Below are 16,165 nucleotides of genomic sequence, written 5' to 3' on the forward strand. Positions count from 1 at the left end.
TCCAGACTCTGCTGAGTGTGTGCAGCGCCCCCCCCCCTCGGTTGGTTGCTGGGTGAGGGGGCCCCAGCGGCAGCTCCCTTCTTTTCTCCCACCCCTTTGCCCGCAGATAGGGTAGATGAAAACTTGTGCGCTTTCTTCCTTTTTAATACAAGAACAAGCAACAAAATAGAAACTTCGAGTTAGAAAGTCCTCTTGAACCAAGAGAGTGCAGAGACAGAGAGAACATGGGCGCAAAATGTGGAGCTGTGAGCGGCAAGAGCAGGCAGGAGAGCAAGAGGGAAAGGGGACCAAGGTCTTCAGCCTGGTGCTTCCCCAAACGTTGTTGGAGAACATTGACTACAGAACTCCCATGACCCCCTAGACATTGGCTGTGTTGGATGGGAGTTGCCGTCCAAAACATCTGGAAGGCAGCAGGTTGGGGAAGCCTGGGCTCTATACACAGTGGGAAGAATCCTGGTTCTGCCAGTTGGGTGGTGCAGTGGCCAGCTTGGACCCAGTGCTTCAAGGGCTGCCTTGGTGGGAGCGTCGTCTACGGTGTGAACTTCCCTTTTCGGCAACTGGCGTTGCAAACGGCCCAACAAGCCGAATCCTGCATCGGCGAGTTGCTTCCCGTGCCGAAACGACGTTTCAACAACTGCTCAATCTTGCCTTCCCCCTTCTACTCCAGACAGGCTGCCCCAACGTTCAGCATTGTTTTAGAAAGACAAGAGGCATACGTGTATCTCTGCAAGCGCGCTCCTTCTTCCCTGACCCCCCCCCCCCCCGCAAAAAGAAAAATACTAAACACAAAGCGTTTTAAAAACAGCTGCAGGATTGCTCTGGAGGCTGCTGGTATGGTATGGGCCATGGGCAAGAACTGACAAAGTACCCAAACACAGTTCCCTTCTCCCCATAGTTCAACCGGAACCATACGGAACGTCAGCTAAACTGTTTCTCTCCCACCTACGCCTGGGTGTATATATATATATATATATTTAAAAACGTACATCTGTGTCAAGGGTAGCTGTGGTTCTATCAAACCACCACTCTTAGAAAATAAGGTGTCCTCGCCCACAGACAGCCAAATGACACCAGAAGATTGAAACAGCCTTTCAATCTAGCTTCACGTTTCTCGACAGAAGAGATGCACTTATCGGGAGGCGTGCCTCAAGATCAAATTGTGAAGGGTCCACAAGCAGCTTTTGTTTCCCTTCGTGACATGATTAGGGTGATCTAGAGTTAGGCTCGCTCTTTGTGAACCTGCTTGTTGGCTGGAGGTGATATGATTTGAGTGGAGGACTTGGTTAGGGTTTTTTATGGGGGGGGGGGTGAGGCATCCTCAAGCTCCACAGCTGTTGCAAAGGGCCTGAGCAGGCCACTCTATGGTCTGTCCTAGGCAAGACCACACGATTGGGCAAGGAGGCGGACGACATTGTCAGCTTGGGTAGGGAGTCAGCAGAGGGCACAGACAGAGCTGGCTGGCTGCGGCCAGCGTTTGGCTGCTCTGTGTTAGAGAGAGAAGAAGAAGAAGAAAAAGAAGAAGAAGAAGCATCTCCAGGGAAGTGTGTGGCTTATGAAGGATCAGGCCCCATGTCCAGGTTCAGGAGGGCGTGGCTTAGCAAGGGAAGCTTTCCCTGCAGTGGGGCTCAGCCACACTTAATTGGGAGAGGTGTGGGGCAGTCCCAGACCCTTCCCTGGCTCCACTTGTGGTAGCACAGCAGAGTGTGGTTTTGGCCACCCGCCCCACAGTGGGTTGATCCTGGCACCGCCATCTGTGTCCTCTGTCCACTGGGGAACGTTCAGTCCCGCATCTGACGGTGAGAACCATTCCCCAAGGATTCCTCGCTGCTGCTGGAAGCTGAGCCTGCCGAAGAGAAAAGGGACTGTCAGGACTGGGTTAACTGGTACTACAAGCACAACGCAACCAACACAACACAACCAACACAGCCCAAAGTCAGCAAGGCAAATCTGCCTAGCCACTGTCTTCTGGGCAGGGTACTACAAAGGATAGGCTTTTGCACTAGGTTATATATAGCACCTTAATACTTTTGTGTTTACAGGGAATCCCAGCTGTGAGCAAAGCCTCATTTTTCAGCAGTCGTAAAGGGAATCCCTAACAGACCATGTCTAAGTTGCTATTGCCATGCCACCCAAATGGTTTCTCATTGACTCTGGCCAATGAAGTGAGGGAGGGGAAAGTGCCCCCAAAGGTTAATCAATATACCCAATTTAAGTGTGTGCATATTGAGTTCAAAGCATGTGAAGTTTTTTTAAATAAAAAGTGTGGAAAGCAGTTAACGTGTTTAATTTTGATATAAAGCGCGCACACACAGGAAAATACAGTTTACCGTATTTTTCGCTCTATAAGACGCACCAGACCACAAGATGCACCTAGTATTTGGAGGAGGAAAACAAAAAAAAAAAATTCTGAATCTCAGAAGCCAGAACTGCAAGAGGGATCGCTGCGCAGTGAAAGCAGCAATCCCTCTTGCTGTTCTGGCTTCTGGGATAGCTGCGCAGCCTGCATTCCCTCCATAAGACGCACACAAATTTCCCCTTACTTTTTAGGAGGGGAAAAGTGAGTCTTATAGAGCAAAAAATACGGTAGTTTCAAAACAAGCTGTAACATCCTCCTTCACCCACATCCCAAATCCTCCCATTCCTTCTCCACAAGCCCACCCATCCTTCCCAGACAAATACGAAATTTGCTGAATTTCGGACAACAGTAATTGGTGGAGCAACAAAAGATTTTCCTTATTTTCTAGCTCAGGAAAAGGCCAGGCAGTGGCTCCCTGGACAAAGCAAACAGGAGTGAGTTTTCAGGGGCACTAGGAAGGAAATGGGAGTTGGCTTTTCCCGTTTTCTGACATTGCCATCACTAGATGGCAGAAGCTATAAATGGCGGGGAAAGACAGTGGGAGTCACAAGGACAGGGAACTTGTGGCCTTTCAGGTGCTGGACTGCAACTTCCATCAGCCCCGGCCAGTAGCTAGGGATGATGGGAGTTGTAGTCTGGAAAAACGTCCAAAGGGTCCCCAACACTGGAATAAAACCTTACAAAGTGTGAGGGAGGGAACATTAAGTCAAGTGTGAGGGTATCACAGAGAAGCAACTGTTGATGCATGGCCATTTCGTGAGGCCACAGAACAGCATATGCCTGAATACAGGTCATGCGCCTTTGAAACTGCTAGCCCTTCCAACCATTCATACCAATTTACTGCCATTCTGTCCCAAATAACAAATGGAAAAAGAGGAGAGGAAATCCTCCAGCTCTGGAGAAAGTGTGCTTGTTAACAGGAAGGCGGGGATGGGATTGGGGTCAAAGGGATACAAGCGTTCGTGTGTATTTAACTTGACACCACTCACTGCTTTCAATTTTGCCATTCAAGTTCCAAATGCAGAATGTCAACACTGAGGCGAAATTTTACCTCAGAATTCAAATGCCTAGGATTTGTCAGTGTATCCGGGGGGCGGGGGGGGGGGGGGATCAAATAGTAAGATCAAACCTTGGCAGATACCAGACACAAATATTAACCACCAGCCATTAGTGAATATCAAGATTCACCGACAAAGGTCTTGAGGAGAAAATCTGTTTCGGCTCTATACTGGTGTCACCACAGTACATGGAGGGGAATACCCTGCGGCACCGAAGGCCATTCCCAGCCTCTCACCATTGCTCTCCTGCATGGCTTGACCAGGTCCATCTTGGCTGGTCCCAAGCTGTAGCTTCCTCATATGCCTGACCACAGCAGTTGCGTTGAAGGCTTGCTGTGTAGGACAAAAAAGAAAGAAAAAAAGAAAAGCAGATTGCTGTCAAAGATGGAGGAGATGCTGTCGCTGTATACCCCATTCCCTTAAAGCACATTATTTCCCCCAAAGAATCCTGGGAACTAGGCAGAGGGCCTTCTCGGTAGTGGCGCCCGCCCTGTGGAACGCCCTCCCATCAGATGTCAAAGCGATAAACAACTACCTGACATTCAGAAGACATCTGAAGGCAGCCCTGTTCAGGGAAGTTTTTAATATGTGACATTTTAGTGTGTTTTTCATCTTTGTTGGAAGCCGCCCAGAGTGGCTGGGGAGACCCAGCCAGATGGGCGTGGTACAAATAATAAATTATTATTATTATTATTATTATTATTATTATTATTAATGGCGGTTGGGATTTGTAGCTCTGTGTGGGGTTAAACTGCATTTCCCCGAATTATTGGGGTGGGGGGAGTCACGTCTTTAAATGTATGGTTTGTATGCAGCCTGTGTGGCAAATGAGACAAACAGAAAATGAAAGCCTTTCTTCTTTTCCCTAACTGTTGGCACGAAGGAAACTCGAGACTGCAAATAACTATTCTCAGCTGTGTTCACTATAAAAGTATATTTGCACCATGGACCTAAACTAGATCAATAAGTTGCTTCCCTTTCTCCAGGGCATTCCTGGGATGAGGATAGCTAGGAACCTCAAAACAAAATTCTAAACAACTTCAACAAACACGAGTTCCTAGGAGATTTTGAGGGAGGTTACCATCCCCATCGGTTTAATTTGTATGCCACAGTCCCACAAAATTGTGCCAAAGTTCACAACATAGCAAATGAACAGTAAGTATAACGATTCCCCCCAAAAAACGTAGCAGGAAGTTAGAAATAATAATAAAATCAGTAATACAAAAAACATCAATCCATACAACCGTATAAAGGTAAAAGGTAAAGGTACCCCTGCCTGTACGGGCCAGTCTTGCCAGACTCTAGGGTTGTGCGCTCATCTCACTCTATAGGCCGGGAGCCAGCGCTGTACGGAGACACTTCTGGGACACGTGGCCAGCATGACATCGCTGCTCTGGCGAGCCAGCACCAGTGCAGCACACGGAACGCCGTTTACCTTCCTGCTAGTAAGCGGTCCCTATTTATCTACTTGCACCTGAAGGTGCTTTCGAACTGCTAGGTTGGCAGGCGCTGGGACCGAGTAACGGGAGCACACCCCGCCGCGGGGATTCGAACCGCCGACCTGTTGATCGGCAAGTCCTAGGGGCTGAGGCTTTAACCCACAGCGCCACCCGCGTCCCTTATACAACTGTATATTAAATACTAAAAATATTCAAGAGACTCTCACATGCCACAAGTGAATATCATTGGTAAAGGTTATCCTAAGGCAAAGAGCAAACATATATTCTGGCGGACAAAGGCTTTGCATTCACATTGTACGTTTCCGAGCACAATTCAAAGTGCTGGTGTTGACCTTTAAAGCCCTAAACGGCCTCGGCCCAGTATACCTGAAGGAGCGTCTCCACCCCCATCGTTCAGCGCGGACACTGAGGTCCAGCGCCGAGGGCCTTCTGGCAGTTCCCTCATTGCGAGAAGCAAAGCTACAGGGAACCAGGCAGAGGGCCTTCTCAGTAAGGGCGGCCGCCCTGTGGAACGCCCTCCCACCAGATGTCAAAGAGAAAAATAACTACCTGACATTCAGAAGACATCTTAAGGCAGCCCTGTTCAGGGAAGTTTTTAATCTGTGATATTTTACTGTATTTTTTGTTTCTATGGAAGCCGCCCAGAGTGGCTGGGGAGGCCCAGCCAGATGGGCGGGGTACAAATAATAAATAATAATAATAATAATAATAATAATAATTATTCACATTGCAGTCGGATTTGAGCAGGGACAGATTTAAGGCTCACGGGTAAAAGCACCCACCAACTGCTTCTCTGCAGGACATGCCCTTACCTTCCACTTGCTCTTGGCAAAATTCTTTTTGATCTGCTCGCTGACTGACTGGTGGATGTTCTTATCTAGTGCGGTGTCTCCAGCAATCCTGGAAGGAAGAGGAGATTGGTTCTTATTAACATGCCACATAGGAGTGCCTCTGGCTTTTAAAGCCTTCTACGGTCCAGGACCCCTATACTTAAAAAGGACCACCTTTCACCATGTCAACCCACCAGGATCCCAAGATCAACATCTATAAAAGGCATCCATACAAGGCATTGAAATACCAATAGATGCCCCCACCATTCCAAGCGATGTGAGTTGCTAATAAGAACAGGTCCCCAGGGAATTCCTGTTCCAATCAGTTCACCTGGTGCCAACTCTGAAAGCCTGTAGGCCAGCCTCCTCCAAACCAATGCCATCCAGATATTTGAGGCTACAACTCTCATCAGGTACGATGGGAGTACAGTGGTACTTTCGTTTACGAACTTAATCCATTCCGGAAGTCCGTTCTTAAACCAAAGCGTTCTTAAACCAAAGCCTGCTTTCCCATAGCAGCGGGGGACTCAATTTACAAATGGAACGCACTCAACAGGAAGCGGAACATGTTCTTATTCCAAGGCAAAGTTCACAAACCAAAACACCTTCCGGGTTTGCAGGGTTCTTAATCCAAGTTGTTCATAAACTAAGCTGTTCTTAAACCAAGGTACCACTGTACAATGAGAGGCTTACTCTCGTGGGTGCAAGATCGCAGCATTATTTTCCCACTTTCTTCCATTGTATTATTTTTTTAATGCCACTTTTCATAGTGGCATTGATTGTCTCCCATCAATTAGGAGGGAGGGAGAGAAGTCCTACCATCAGGCTTGCAAACTGAAAAGAAATGACACACATGGAAAGGTGAGTGGAGGGAAAAGGCAGAGGGGAGAGATCGGTTCTCCAACGCCGGAATAAAATGGTGAGCTATAAAAGGGCATTCACATCCAGTTCAGACCAGGCTCATCTTCTTGGATGGTAAAAAGTAAAGTAAAGGGACCCCTTACCATTAGGTCCAGTCATGACTGATTGTGGGGTTGCGGCGCTCATCTCGCTTTATTGGCCAAGGGAGCCGGCGTACAGCTTCCGGGTCATGTGGCCAGCATGACTAAGCCGCTTCTGGCGAACCAGAGCAGCGCACGGAAACGCCGTTTACCTTCCCGCCGGAGCGGTACCTATTTATCTACTTGCACTTTGACGTGCTTTCGAACTGCTAGGTTGGCAGGAGCAGGGACTGAGCAATGGGAGCTCACCCCGTCACGGGGATTTGAACCGCTGACCTTCTGATCGGCAAGTCCTAGGCTCAGTGGTTTAACCCACAGCGCCACCCGCATCCCTTTCTTGGCTGGTATTCCTGCTCAAATAGCAATTGGCACCCCTTGTTCCTTTGACCAATGAATGGTAGCCAACACGCCCTTTCTCCTTGGTTCCGCAGTCCCAGGGCTCCGGACAGCTGGAGCTTAATGATCTTTCGGACAGGGAGGAGGAAGGAAAAAGCAAACTGCCTGCAGCTGCTCCTTCTCTGGCCAGGCTGGTCTCCCCCTTACCTGCCTTTTACAACTGGTCAACAGGAGCCAAGAGACCCCCCAGCTTTCTCAAAGCTAGCTAAATGGATGATGGGGTGCAGATTCCTCCTTACCATGGGTGTTGTAGTGCCTGCTCACAGGTGAAGCGTTTCTTAGGGTCTCTCTCCATTAAATGCTGGATGAAATCTTTGGCTGAGAGGAGAAAGGAAGTGAATGAAGGCCTGAGCTAGCAAGCAAGCTAGTGAGCGGTGCCACTGGCCTCCTCCCACACCACAGATCCACTTGATTCCATTTATTATTATTTTTAATTAATGAGAGTTATCTACCAATTTATTTACAGTGGTGCCTCGCAAGATGAAATTAATTCGTTCTGCGAGTTTTTTCGTTCTATGAGTTTTTTCGTCTTGCGAAGCACCAATGTGTATTGACGGTTTCCCATAGGAATGCATTGGCGGTTTAAAAAAAAAGGCGCAAGACGTTTCGTCTTGCGAAGCAAGCCCATAGGGAATCCGTCTTACGAAGCAAGTCAGAAAACGAAAAACTCTTTCGTCTTGCGAGTTTTTCGTCTTGCGAGGCATTCGTCTTGCGAGGTAACACTGTATTTTTTAAAAGCCCACTAAGCTGTTTAGATAAAGTGATCTAAAATATCTGTAAGAAAATACTGAAAAAACAAGCAATAATTTTTATCAAATCAGCAGTTAAAAAAACACAACAAATATACATAATATGTGCCTTGGTTCTAGCATTGGCATTCAGAGAAGCCACCATTTCCTTTCCCTCACCTGATTCTGATATGTCGTCCCAGTAGGGGGAGTCAAATTCATATTCGGCCTTCAGGATCTGCTCAAAGAGCTTTGTGTCGTTCTCATCGTAGAAGGGGGGATAGCCGCACAGTCTAAGGGGAGAAAGTGTGGACAGGGCATGTGTGACGCTCAGAAGGCATGGCAATAAACAACGGGGAGAGTTGGAAATAAATGTATAGGCTGTGCAGGAGCAAAAGAATGTGGGAAACTGAGGTAAATGGACTGGAAAGCGAGGGGAGAGAGGAAGTAAAAAGACAGGTTACTTCCTGACCAGGGGATTAGAGGGGTAGAATCATTGTCAGGGCCGGCCCACCTATGCGGCAAGGTGAGGCAACCACCTCAGGTGGCAAGATTCACCTGGGCTGCAGAGCCCAAAATTGATCTTTTCTTCCCTTCCATTTCCCTGAAGTTGATCTCCCCTGACCTCTTGTTCCCTGTCGGAGAGAGGGGGAGCCATTTCTGTGTCCACCTCAAAATGTCTTTGCCTGGCCCTGATAACAGCAGTTGAACCGTTTTTTGTTTGTTTTGCGACGGCATCTCTCTTTTTTTTTTTGTGCTTTTCTATTGTCAACCAGCCTGTGATCTTCAGATGGAGGGTGGAATAGAAATTTAATAAATAAATAATAGTTGCCGAGAGAGAGAGGCGGAGCTGTTTCATTTGGGTGGTGGCGTGCCCTCTCCTGGAGACACCGAGGCACCAAGTGAACCTGTTGCTTGATGCACCTCCTAAGCCACTCACTGACCAATCTTCTTACACAGTAGCGATGGGCAAACCAGTTTGCTTTCATGTCATTTGCATGTGTGTTTACCCATAAGTCCATTCCAGTCCATTTCCGACCGACTTTTAAAAAATGAAAAGTCTGCACGAAAATGTGTACATTTAAATATGTATTTTAAATGTGTCTTCTTTCAAAAAGCACATTTATAAACCTATGTTGATGATGATATCATCATCATCATTATTAATAATAATAAATGATATACCAGCCTTCATCTGAGGATCACATTATTTGAGCTAAGGAGATCCAGGAATTGTAGAAGTAGGTGTACAACTTGAATTCCAATCCCCCCAATTTTAAGTAGGAAATGTAGATCTGGTGAACATACCTCACGGAACTGGCAAAAAGCCACTGCCTCAAGCACCGGTGAATTACTCCTAACCCCATTTTTAACTAAAGATGCAGAAATGTGTTTTGTAGCCGGAATGAAGTACCGTACTTTTCCATGTATAAGTCAAGGGTTTCTTCTGATAAAACAGGGTCAAAAATTTGGGGTCATCTTATACATGGGTAGTGCAGAGCAGTGACAGGGGATTTGTTGCTTCTGCGAGTAGGAGTGGTGATTCTGCGGGTGATTGGTGGGTGCGGCAAGGGCTGCTGTTGATTGGCTGCTGTTGTGGCAATTGGGCGGGCAAATGGCGGCTGCTTGCGGCGATCGGGCAGGCGATTGTTGGATTATGCGACGCGCAAGCGTTGCAGCGTTGGACAGTCTGGCGATAGATTTTCAGCATTCTCCCACCCCCCAAAAAAAAGCTCCAAAACTCTGGGCATTCCCCCTATCGAAAGCTCAGCAACTCTGGGCAATCAATCACCCCACTCCCATTTTCTAAATTTCGAGCCCCCCAAAATACACAGGGGCGTGTTATACACGGATTACTACAGTAATAATCCCCAAGAGAGGATGTACCACCTCTGTGGGCGGTAAAGGGTTAAAGGTGGCTCTGGTGGTTGAGTTGTGGGCCTTGGTGGGGGACAATACAGTGGTGCCCTGCAAGACGAATGCCTCGCAAGACGGAAAACCCGCTAGACGAAAGGGTTTTCCGTTTTGGAGGTGCTTCGCAAAACGAATTTCCTATGGGCTTGCTTCGCAAGACGAAAATGTCTTGCGAGTTCATGCGGGGTTCCCCCCCCCCCTTTTCCCCAAGCCACTAAGCCGCTTATCAGCTGATCCGCTAAGCCCGCTAATCCGCTAATGGGCTTGCTTCGCAAGACGAAAAAAACCGCAAGACGAAGAGACTCGCGGAACGGATTCTTTTCGTCTTGCAAGGCACCACTGTATTATGAAACTTTCCAAGCTGTCTGTAAAGGAGAAATGAAAGGCTCATAAATGAACAGGCAAAATTAGCTGTGTGGTGCCAGAAGCGCCGTGGAAGGGAGTGTTCAGTGTTTAGCTGACTAGGACTCCCTTTGCATATGTGAATTCAGGAGCAATAGGAGGCAGGGCATCTGGCTCCAGGCCCACCACCATCTCAATTCAACTCAGTACGTACAAGATGTAAGCGATGACTCCAATGGACCAGCAATCCACCGCTTTGCTGTAAGGCTTCTGTGCCAACACCTCAGGAGCTGGACCAGACCCAAGGGGGGAAAGAGGAAGAAAGTGACCATTAGAGGTGGAAATTCCCTGTTGCCCAAATGTCGTTTGCAGATGGGGAAAAGCAACCCTTGTACTAGGGATTTCCTTCTAAAGGCTTGCTCTGCCAGGAACAAACACACACACACACGCCATGCCAGCCATCTCTCCCTTGTAAAGATTTCCACCTTCCACAACCCCGACTTGTAAGTCTTCTCCAAACTTATTTCATCCCTAAGTGACATTCTCACCAAAGTACAGTGGTACCTCTGGTTACGTACTTAATTCGTTCCAGAGGTCCGTTCTTAACCTGAAACTGTTCTTAACCTGAAGCACCACTTTAGCTACTGGGGCCTCCCGCTGCCGCCGCTGCACAATTTCTGTACTCATCCTGAAGCACTATTTCTGGGTTAGCGGAGTCTGTAACCTGAAGCGTATGTAACCCGAGGTACCACTGTAGCTAAGTTACAGTCCAGGTTGACCCAAAATACAACAGCATGGACAACAAAACATTGGTGAAACAATTGACAATCAAGCCTTCTGCCCACAAGCTGGTTTCTCCAAAATGTATAGTTAAAAAGAGGGCTACCTGAGGAAGTTTTAAGTATATAGATGAAGAGCTGCAAACTCAACCCTTGGGATATGATATGGTGAGGAACAATTCTGATGGGATGACTATGAATTCCTGGCTGAGCTATCAGAAATTAGTTCCAAATGAAATAGGTGGTCCTCCCCCGAGAATCAAAAAAATATACTAACACGGTCGAATGGGTTCCCACTGATAATAGGAATGGAAGCATTTTTTTAGATGAAATTGGGTATCTGGACAAAGTGGAAATGACAAGCACAGAGCCTGAAAGGAACTGGAGTTAAAACTGATGCCATGGAAGAAAGAAGGTTGGCGTTCAAAGCAGAATAATAAACAGCTATTTTTGAGCAATTTGATATTATTCTGCTACAAGAAACATGGCACAATGACTGTATAATGCTTAATGGATACAAATGTCCAGTACTTTTTTCTAAAAAAAATAATATATGTTTAGGGGTACTCTCATTTTAACTCAAGAAAATCACCATTTTATAGTTCAAATCGGGGAAAATAAATACAGTAAATGGACAAAAGTACAAAGATTCACAAAATGTTTAGGGGTATGCGTACCCCTGCGTCTCACCCCAGAAAAACAGCACTGCAAATGTCACTCATTGACAGCCGCTCCCTCAACAAAAGATGGTAGGGCCAGTGGCGGGTCTGGCATGTTTGAGCTCCGCCAAGTTGAATGCAACTTATTTCAAGCCACCCCAGGCTGCCATTCTGCCTATGAAAGGGAATTCCCCTGTCCTGTCAAGTCCCAGCAAAGGACTGTTTCAGATATTTCAGTTTTAGTACCCCTGTGCCGGAAATAAAGCATGAAATCCAAGAGTAGATCCTCATGCATTTATTTTAAACTACCGTATTTTTCGCTCTATAAGACGCACCAGACCACAAGACGCACCTAGTTTTTGGTGGAGGAAAACAAGAAAAAAAATATTCTGAATCTCAGAAGCCAGAACAGCAAGAGGGATCGCTGTGCAGTGAAAGCAGCAATCCCTCTTGCAGTTCTGGCTTCTGGGATAGCTGCGCAGCCTGCATTCGCTCCATAAGACGCACACACATTTCCCCTTACTTTTTAGGAGGGAAAAAGTGAGTCTTATAGAGCAAAAAATACGGTATCTATCTATCTATCTATCTATCTGATCTGAATTTGCAACTATAACAGGAGAGGGGAAAGATAGAAATATCTCCCTCTGATGTATGAAAACACTTCACCAATAGTAATTTAAACATATACTGTACATTAACGTAAGCAGTCCATACAGTACAGTAGATCATGTATAGATCATGTATAATGAATGTATAATAATAATAATAATAATAATAATAATAATAATAATATTTATACCCCGCCCATCTGGCTGGGTTTCCCCAGCCACTCTGGGCGGCTTCCAACAAAAGATTAAAAATACGTACATTGAACACATGTTGGGAGGTTGTGGCCAATCATAATTTCACATGGCAAAACACACGAATTGTGCCCCTCTTACAATATACACTGGATTTACATGCTTTTTCCTACACTGAAGTGCTATCCAAGGCACTTAATACGCCTCTCCTGTCCGGCAAGATGGAGGCAAACTGTTAGCCCCACCTCCTCATAAAAACCCCCTCAGGGCATGCAGTGATTTTCTTTGTCAACCAGGTCCACTCTTCTCAATTGGGGCGGGTGGAATAAGAAACCTCTTTAGCTCACCCACATAACCTGGAGTCCCACATGCTGTAGACATGACACTTCCTGAACCTTCTATCTTTGACAGCCCAAAGTCGCTAATCATGATCTTGGAATCTTCATCCAGACTGTAATACAGCAGGTTCTCGGGCTAACAAGGGCGGAGAGCAGGGAGGAAAGAGGGAGATAAAAACTGTCAAACTAGAGCTCCAAGTAACAATTTATTTAACGCATATATTTTTAATCCCATACTTCAGCCCCCTCCCCCAAAGGTCCTAGTGTGGCTTACAGAACAGTGAAAAAACAGGACAGTTCCTGCCCTCTATGCTTACAGTCTAAAAGACCCAACACAAAAGGTGAAAGGGGTGAGGAGGGTAGAGGAAAACAACCAAACTCAGGCACCAGCTGTTAAAGTGCAGTTCTTATAGCGACCAGTTGGGACAGTTCAGGTAGCATGGTGGAATGGAGAAAGAATTTATCCAGGAGGTAGGGAGAAAAGACCATTCGAAGCATCTTAAGAAAGAACCCCACACAAAACCAAATGATCAAGACAAGCTTGCTCCAAAAAAGAACACGGAACTGTCCTCCATTGGAGGTTTTTAAGAAGTGGTTGGATGGCCTTCTGTCATGGATGCTTTAGTTGAGATTCCTGCATTGCAGGGGTTGGACTAGATGACCGTCAGGGTCCCTTCCAACTCTACAGTTCTATTCTATGGACATAAGTAAATCAAATGTGCATACGAAATGCATGGATTGATCTGTTAAACTTATTTCTAAAAGCTGATTAAAGGTAGACTTATCGCAATAAGGTAAACATGATTTTTTTTGGGGGGGGGGACATTACACAATACATTATTTAAGATACTAATTCTTTTTCTCCTGGAGCTCATTAGCCCCTCACAGAACTAAATTTCCCTGAGGGAAGGGGAAGAGGTCAAGCTGCAATTGTTAAATTGTAAGTGTGTAATGTTAAATGCCTGCCAATTGCTACAACCACAAGACCTGAGATTCTTGAAATCTTACGGCTCAAAGTGGAATTAGCAATTATGATGTAAAGCAAAGCTGGAGGGGAAACCTCAGAGGTTAGGCCAAGCAACAAAAACATCTAAATGCCAAAGCTAGATGTTTCTACCTTATTGCCTGAAAGCTTTTATCACTCAAAAAGAAGCAGCTAAGAAAACATTGTTTCTAGAAGATAGAGCTGGAACAGTCCAGGCCATCAAGTTATGTAAAATAATTCCAGACTAAGTGCTCTGACCTAAAATGAGGCTGCATTTCAAATTGTATTTTAACACGTATTTTATCCCGTATTTTAATTACCTTTTTTTCCTTTTTCTATTACATTTTATTGTAATTTTATTGGTGTTAGCCGCCCTGAGCCCAGTTCTGGCCGGGGAGGGCAGGGTATAAATTTAAAAAAATATATTATTTATTATTATTTATTTAGTACAGAGCAGCATATGAGAAGCCACTTCATAGAGACACATTTGAGTGTGAAACGGTGCCAAGTTGCCATCTGAGAAAATTTGTCTTTTAGCAGAATACCACCCTTATTATAAATACCATCCTTATCTGTTTCCTTAGGGCATTCGGACCTGTTTTGCAGGTTGAAAAAATCTCAGCCTGTTTTGGTTCTGTGAGCTAATTCTTATCTAATCCTTTGTGGTTACATCCTTGTAGTTGTGCCAGCCATTGATATTTAAGTGCTGTACAGGGATAGGGTTTGAAGGCCAAAAAACGTCATCCGTTTTGTAATCTCCCGTTCAAAGCAACTGCTACATAGCAAAGCCAGCCTTGCCCTGTGGGAAGCAGTCATCTGAGCTCTGTGCTATCGTTGGGTTTTTAAGTTAGTACACCTTCTGTACTTCATTAGAACTCAGCGGCTGCTCAAGTGGTTGTATTGATTTGTCCAGTATGCAGGACATCAGGTTTGGGGATGTAGTCGTTTAGTCGTGTCCGACTCTTCGTGACCCCATGGACCAGAGCACGCCAGGCACTCCTGTCTTCCACTGCCTCCCCCAGTTTGGTCAAACTCATGCTGGTAGCTTCAAGAACACTATCCAACCATCTCGTCCTCCTCTGTCGTCCCCTTCTCCTTGTGCCCTCCATCTTTCCCAACATAAAGGTCTTTTCCAGGGAGTCTTCTCTTCTCATGAGGTGGCTAAAGTATTGGAGCCTCCACTTCAGGATCTGTCCTTCCAGTGAGCACTCAGGGCGGATTTCCTTAAGAATGAATAGGTTTGTTCTTCTTGCAGTTTCCCCAAAAATCTCAATTGGCCTAGAGCACAGAGTTCATGATGCATAGATGCTAAAATGGAAGCCCAACCAAAATAGAAAGCTGAGAAGATGATGGCTGGAGGCAGTAATGCTTCTGAATAGCAGTTGCTGGAAACTGCAGGAAAAATAGTGCCTTTGTTAGTCCAGCTTATGGGTTTGCCACAGATATCTGGTTGTCCGTGGTGAAGAGAAGATGGTGGACAAGATGGGCCACTGGCCTGATGCAGCAGGTTCTTCCTAAGCTCTTATGAGACATCTAAGTTTCAGTTCCGAAACCCATGTGCTAATCCAAGTGGGCAAGCAATGGGAGAAGCAAATGTTCACTTAGAGACATGTGAGGATGTGGTTGTGTCCATGGCCAAAAGAACACAGATGCATTGAATTCATCACCCAACAGGGGGGAAAATGGTTCTCAGTAGATCCGTACTAAGGCAGTAGAGGCCAACCAAATGTGACAAAGCAGTGTGCAAGCTTTCCAAGTTCTATCATCAATAGAATGCACACTATATTAAATAATAATAATAATAATAATAATAATAATAATAATAATAATAATATTTATACCCCGCCCTCCCCGGCCAGAGCCGGGCTCAGGGTGGCCAACACCAGTAAAATTACAGTAAAAACATAATAGGGGAAAAAACACAATTTAAAATACAGGTTAAAATGCCATTTAAAATGCAGCCTCATTTTAAAAGTAGCCCATAAATCAAAACCATAAGGGAAGGGAAACATAAGGGTCAGACTGAGTCCAAACCAAAGGCCAGGCGGAACAGCTCCGTCTTACTACAGAAAAAAAAGCAGCCCATCCATTTCCCCAAGACACAGAAACGTGCAAAACTAGAAAGTTTGTAATAAATCAATTGGTCAAAATCTGCTGCACAGAATGGCAGAGGACTAGGAGAGGTTACTAAATGAGACCAGTAATGGCAAAGCAGCTTCCATGAAAGTTGGCTTGTTTGGCACAGCCAGCCTTCCCTTGTGACACCATGCAGCCATTGGGCAGTACAGATGGTGTTCTAGGGTGCACTCTTGGTTCATTTGGGGCTTCAATGAGGCCCAGACAGGCATAGTGCAAGAACTGAGCATGCACCCTAGAATTCTCCACAGGGCCTGCCCTACCATTAGGCGGAGTGTAGGACAGAGTATGGCAAGGTGCTAGAGCACAGAGATGAACAGCCACCAAACTTGTTGCTCTTCCCTCTTTTGCTGAATGATCCAAGGAGTGCTATACTGGGAAGA

The 16,165-nt window shown here is 45.9% G+C and overlaps 1 protein-coding gene across 2 annotated transcripts in view; it reads right to left on the reverse strand.

Moving 5' to 3' along the window:
* Nucleotides 1–123: 123 nt before the first annotated feature.
* The window catches only part of CAMK1 (calcium/calmodulin dependent protein kinase I), a 48,164-nt gene continuing 32,122 nt past the window's right edge, over nt 124–16,165 (reverse strand). For both annotated transcript variants that reach the window (XM_083426439.1, XM_083426440.1), the window contains 7 exons: nt 12,671–12,797; nt 10,300–10,375; nt 8,010–8,122; nt 7,341–7,419; nt 5,687–5,774; nt 3,651–3,747; nt 124–1,843 (listed from right to left, as the gene is read on the reverse strand). In XM_083426439.1, the coding sequence (XP_083282565.1) occupies nt 1,779–1,843; nt 3,651–3,747; nt 5,687–5,774; nt 7,341–7,419; nt 8,010–8,122; nt 10,300–10,375; nt 12,671–12,797 (645 nt within the window). In that variant the 3' untranslated portion in view covers nt 124–1,778. The remainder of the gene's footprint in view (nt 1,844–3,650; nt 3,748–5,686; nt 5,775–7,340; nt 7,420–8,009; nt 8,123–10,299; nt 10,376–12,670; nt 12,798–16,165) is intronic.

The sequence above is a fragment of the Podarcis tiliguerta genome, assembly GCF_965153285.1.
Source record: "Podarcis tiliguerta genome assembly, chromosome: 2".
Classification (NCBI taxonomy): Eukaryota; Metazoa; Chordata; class Lepidosauria; order Squamata; family Lacertidae; genus Podarcis; species Podarcis tiliguerta.